The following is a 6,000-nucleotide window of genomic DNA, read 5'->3' on the forward strand; positions in this document are numbered from 1 at the left end:
CCGAATGTCTCTTCATAATCTATGCCATATGTTTGAGCATAGCCTTTCACAACTAGCCTCACCTTATACCTGCTAATCGAACCATCTACATTATGTTTGATTTTGTAAACCCACTTACAATCAGTAGCTTCTTGCCTACCTTAGCTAGCAATGATGCCAAATCCCAAGTCTTATTGGCTTCTAATGCAGCTAGCTCCTCATCCATTGCTGCATCCCAATGAGCATGACCAATAGCATCCTCAAAACAACCAGGCTCAACATTCTCAACTACCTTCACCATATAAGCATGATGGCGAGTTGCATAGCTTTCAAAACCAAATCTTTTAACAGGGTTTCTAACCCTACTAGACTTACATACCACTGGATCACTTAGTGGAGCTTTTACATTACTATATACTCTCTTTGTGCACCTTGTGTCGTGATTGAAGGAATACCAAGCTCATCATCCAAACTCTATGAACAACTAGAATCTCCATTAAATTCTAAATAAGTAGTAGCTAATCGAACCATCTACATTATGTTTGATTTTGTAAACCCACTTACAACCAGTAGCTTCTTGCCTACCTTAGGTAGCAATGATGTCAAATCCCAAGTCTTATTGGCTTCTAATGCAGCTAGCTTCTCATCCATTGTTGTATCCCAATGAGCATGACTAATAGCATCCTCAAAACAACTAGGCTCAACATCCTCAACTACTTTCACTATATAAGCATGATGGTGAGCTGCATAGCTTTCAAAACCAAATCTTTTAACAGAGTATCTAACCCTACTAGACTTCCGTACCACTGGATCACTTAGTGGAGCCTTTACATTACTATGTGCTCTCTTTGTGCACCTTGTGTCTTGATTGAAGGAATACCAAGCTCATAATCCAAACTCTATGAACCACTAGAATCTCCATTAAATCCCAAATAAGTAGTAGATGCATCATTACTATCCAACACTTTCTTATTTTCTGTCTTTACTTGCAACACTAGTAGATCCACTTGAAGATGTGGGGCTACTCCTTAGTCTTCTAGTCCAAGGGCTAACTCTAGGTGTAGTACTAGATGATGTTTTTGGTCTACTAAGGCTCTGTGATTCTTGCTTTTTTTTTTTTGCACATAGCTATCATGATCATTATCATCATCTAATACATTACCAATAGATGCATACCAACTGCTCGTCTCATAAAAAATAACGTCCCTGCTCACTCTGAACTCACCTTTGAAAGGGTTGCAACAATGATACTCTTTTTGCTCTAAAGAGTATCTAATAAAAATACATTTTTTGGCCTTTGTATTAAGCTGCGAATCGCAGCTCATTTGGTAAATGAACATATGCAATACAACCAAACACTTTTAAGTGTGACACATTGGGCTTCTTGCTTGTAAAGCATTCTTTGGGGGTCATCCCATGAACTGCAGGTGTAGGAGTTTTGTTTATAATATAGATAACAATATAAATAGCTTTAGACAAAAAATATTTTGGCATATTCTTTTCAGTCATCAATTCCCATGCAACTTCTGCAATATGCCTATTTTTTCTTTTTGCAACTCCATTTTGTTATGGGGTATACATGAGGTATTCACCTCCTTCATTTGATCTCAAGTACTTAACTTTGAAGCCTATTTCTGTTTCAACAGTTGCCTTGAAAGATTTAAAGTGCTCAAATACATCACTCTTTTCCTTTATAAAGTATATCCATAGCTTCCTTGAATAATCATCAATAGACGTGACAAAGTATTTGCTATCACCAAGAGATACATTCTGTGTAGGTTCCCAAACATCTGTATGTACAACATCAAGTATATTTTTGCTCACATCCTTATCATGCGAAAAGGGTTGTTTTGCCTGCTTATCAAATGGCATGCTTTACACAATTTATGTAAATCTGTAACTCTAAAAGCAGGTAACCCTGCAACTAATCCTTTGGACTGCATTAATTTCAGCCTTTATACATTTGCATGTCCAATACGTTTATGTCATATTTCAATGTCTACAACCACTCCTTTTTCCTTAGCATACATAGCAGCATTTATAGTAAGAATTTCATAATCTAAAGTGAACATGCGGCCAACTCTACTTCCTTTTGCAACCAACCTGCACTGATCATTAAAGTCTTCTATAAAATAATATTTTGTATTAAATTGAACCTGCAACCCTTGCTCTATCATTTGGCCAACAAATACTAAATTCTTTGTGATTGATGGCATATGTAATATATCTGACAGACTCTTTGTCTAGCCATTATGCAAGGATAAGGGAACCTTTCCAATGTGCGAAATTGGGTGGCATGAATTATGACCCGTTTGTACATAACCTTGATTTTATAAGGCTTGCATCTCTCCAAACTATTCAACATGATTGGTCATATGATAAGAAGCACATGAATCGACATAGCATACATCGTTATGTGTTGCCTTTCATATAACAACATTCATCATATGTTGCATAACAAATAGTTGCTTATTTTTGTCTTCATTCTGTCGTGAAGACGATGCATAGTTTCCTTGTTGCAATCTACCATTGCGGATATCATCATTCTTAGCATAAAAATGGGCTACAATATGACTTGTTTTACTACAATAATGACAAACAATAGCAGAATTTCCAGAATCTTTGTTTTGCCATTCACCTCTTCTTCTAGAGCTCCCTTTGTCTCTAAAGTTTCCACGGCCTCATGAAACCTGCAATTTACTAAATTGCTAATTTAATTTGTTTTGTTAGTTATCACCAACACGTCCCATACCATGACGTCTCAAAGAGGATCTGCCCGTCCCTTCTTGAACTTGAGGAAAATGCTTGGACGTGTTCTCTATTTCTTTTAGATGAGTTACCATGCATATTGATCTTTTCGGTAATTATGAGAGAGATTAACTCATCAAAATTTGGAAATAGCTTCCGTTTATATATAGAAGTGACAAATGATTTCCAAGCCTTGGGCTGTGTGCAGGGACTGTTAGCATGAGTGGTAGCTTGCCTCCTCAATCTCAATTGCAATTCTTCTCTTGCGGTCAAGAGCTGACACACTTGCACTAATGCAAAAGCCGATTCGAGCTCCACAAGAATATGAATTTGGGTTGAGGAGGATGTTGTGATAATGTGCAGTGGAAAGGAAAGAATAAGAAAGGATACCGAGGACTGAGGACTGACAAAAGGCTAAATGATACAAAGGCTGCAACAGTCAGCCCAAAATGCAGCTAGGAGTGTCAGTGCGGACGTCAGATGGGGGCAGGGAGATGGAGCAGAATGACGAGGGCTGGCTGAATGAACAGTGAATAATGGATCAGGCTGCCTATCAATAGGCAAACTGAAGCCACAATTGGTACACTAGCTGGCCAGGCCTGAAATACGGGTTCCTAGGTTTGACACACCAAGAATTGGAACCCTGGAGTATGGGCTCAAAACAGACTGAAGCAATTCAGTTGCTTTCCAATTCATTGATTGAATATCTTATCTTCCCATATCCACATAATAAATCCAACCTATCTGAATATTGCATTTTAGACTCAAGTGTGGCTTTTGACTCTTGAGTGTTCAGTATATGGTCAAAACTATGGTTATACTCAATAAGGTGCCATGTGCCATGATCATGAAAGTTTGTTTATTATGCATATGTAGGCTGAAAGTTCAAAATGTGTATGTCCTGACCCCCGCATAGAAGTTTCTGAATGAGCTTCTAGTACTGTTTCTGTGTTGTGCTACTATGAAAGAGCTTGCTTTCAATATCCATGCTGGGATATTTGGGGGGGTGCTTTGAATTCAAGCAAGTCCCTAAATCTTAGGAGCCTCGGAATTAGCCTAGAAATGCTGACACTAAAAAATGGTTACTTTGTGTCTGACAGGTTTAATGTAGGTTGTTTCATGAAGGAAAGCATTAAAGAGGAAAGTGTCAAGTTTCTTACCCCTCTTCATCATCAAATACCTGAACCTTTCTGTCTGTTGAAATCATGCCCTCCATGCATTTCCATTCCTCTCCTTCCAGTTGGTGTGAAGGAAGCTACATTGATTTACAGCTGAACAATCATGAGGAGAGGCTGATTTGTGATGAATCACTTGGTTTGTTGCAATGTGTGTATAGGCAGGGGATTTGTCCATCTCCATCTTGATGTGTCCATGGCTACCCTCTAGTTTTTATTATCAGAAAGTTGTAATAATGCATTTTTGAACCTTGTCTTACTTCAGGGAGCTCATTATCACAAGGTTTCTTAATGAAATCCTATTTCTCTTCCTCATATCTAATCAGCCATGACCCGTTAGTTCCCAAGAGCTTTGAAGGGGAAAGAAAAGCCAGCTCTAATAAGTCGAAGAGAGTAATGAAGAAGCTTATAGAGGGGCAAAGCTAATCACACTTTAAGAGGAACAGCAATGCCATTCCAGAAGAAATTCTTACTTGTTTGTACGGAATTAAGAAACAAGATATAGTATTGGCACATTTTGTAGTATTATGGGATTAGTGTTCATTCTGATGTGTGATGTAAATGATGGATAGCTTGGTGTCCACATTGTGACTTTCTCAGAGTTGTTTTGGTGCCTTCATAACGATCATTGATGCACGTGTTAGACATGATGAAATGCAGGGATTGAACATGAGAAGGGAGGGGTGATTCGCCATAATTGCTTACAGGTGCACGATTTGTTAAGTGCAGGTCTAAACCATCTGCATTCCTTGGTGCCACCTCTTATACATGGAGACTTCAAGACAAGCAATGTCCTTGTGGATGAAAATTTTGTACCAAAAGTGACAGACTATGGCATGTCCAGACTAATGGTTGGAATACAAAACTATGCATCCTCAAGTACTGCTCCTGCAATTGCTATTTCCTATCAAGACCCAGAGTACGTTGCTATTCCCTGTAAGGACGGTTGTTATGTAAAAAGGTCCTGAAAGAGAGCCATGTTTGAGTAGAAGCTGTATATGGGACTATGCAGATGTTTGAGTTCACAAGTGTTCAACCAGAAGAGTGACGTATATAGCTTTGGAGTTTTCCTGTTGGAACTGATAAGTGGTCGAGAGGTCATCAGTACAAACAAGCCACACCCAGAGTGGAGCTTGGTGGACTGGGTAAACTCTATCTGCTCCTTGTCTTTTTCTCAGTTTGTTCTTCCGTCGGTGAAATACCCTCCTGATCGAAAACATGATTTAGATTATTAATCAGTGTTCAGGCCAGGAATTTAGCTTGCTTCTTATGTTGTGTAATGGCAGGCCCGGTATCTACTAGAACGCAGAGATTTAGGTGCTTTAGTAGATAGCACGTTGGGTGGCAATTTTACCGAGGCAGGAATCAAGTCTCTGTTGCAGATGTGCTTCCAATGTATAGAGCCCACGGGTGACAAGCGACCTGATATCAAGGAAGTCATGAACGAACTCGAGGACATACTGCAAAAGGAGAGCGGATTTACGTCTTGGGTTGAGGGGTCGGCCTCTGTAGTCCTAGGTAGCGAGCTATTCCTAAGGAAAGCTTGAATTTTTTCGAGCCGTGTTTGTTAGTATCTTCTTATTCCATTGTAATTCTTTCATTCGGGTTTGCTGTGTGCATATAAAAGTGTACCATACGCATTCAGATATATCGTGAATAAAAAAATAGGGCTAGGAGAGAGAGTCCATTTGATCTCGTGCCAAAGGTTCAAGATCCAAATAACATGAGCTACGCAGATTCTGATGTACAGTCTACAAGTTTTGCCCAGTCTACATGTAATGCAATGTGTTGCCCACCTCTTAAAAGATTCTTTTACTGCCCCTTTTCGGGACAAAGCATCTATGATCTTGTTTTTAGTGGAGGGGCAGAGGGCTTTTGTCGCTTCTTGCATCGAGTTAACGCAGCCCAACTTGCTATATAGAGGTTGCAGACGGAAATAAGTTATATCATAATTTAAACAGTAACCCATAGCAATGCAAACTTCAATTTTTAAGTCAAATGGGGTGTGGGAGGTTATCATGCTTCAAAGATTCAATCGCATAATGCTTCAAATGAAAAGTAAAACGCTTCAAAGCTCAATCAAACCCTTAGACTAACC

The 6,000-nt window shown here is 39.2% G+C and overlaps 1 protein-coding gene across 4 annotated transcripts in view; it reads left to right on the plus strand.

Moving 5' to 3' along the window:
* LOC148024710 (Protein kinase superfamily protein) overlaps positions 1-5,736 on the plus strand; it is a 28,543-nt gene extending 22,807 nt beyond the window's left edge. For 3 of the 4 annotated variants that reach the window (XM_087694355.1, XM_087694353.1, XM_087694354.1), the window contains 3 exons: positions 4,563-4,821; positions 4,915-5,047; positions 5,189-5,736. In XM_087694355.1, coding sequence (XP_087550481.1) covers positions 4,563-4,821; positions 4,915-5,047; positions 5,189-5,449 — 653 coding nt within the window. In that variant the 3' untranslated portion in view covers positions 5,450-5,736. The remainder of the gene's footprint in view (positions 1-4,562; positions 4,822-4,914; positions 5,048-5,188) is intronic. The other variant, XM_087694356.1, reaches the window with a different exon arrangement.
* Positions 5,737-6,000: the final 264 nt, after the last annotated feature.

Source organism: Lygodium microphyllum, chromosome 15, assembly GCF_053477565.2.
Source record: "Lygodium microphyllum isolate KBCC chromosome 15, Lygodium_microphyllum_v1.1.10, whole genome shotgun sequence".
NCBI classification, from domain to species: Eukaryota; Viridiplantae; Streptophyta; class Polypodiopsida; order Schizaeales; family Lygodiaceae; genus Lygodium; species Lygodium microphyllum.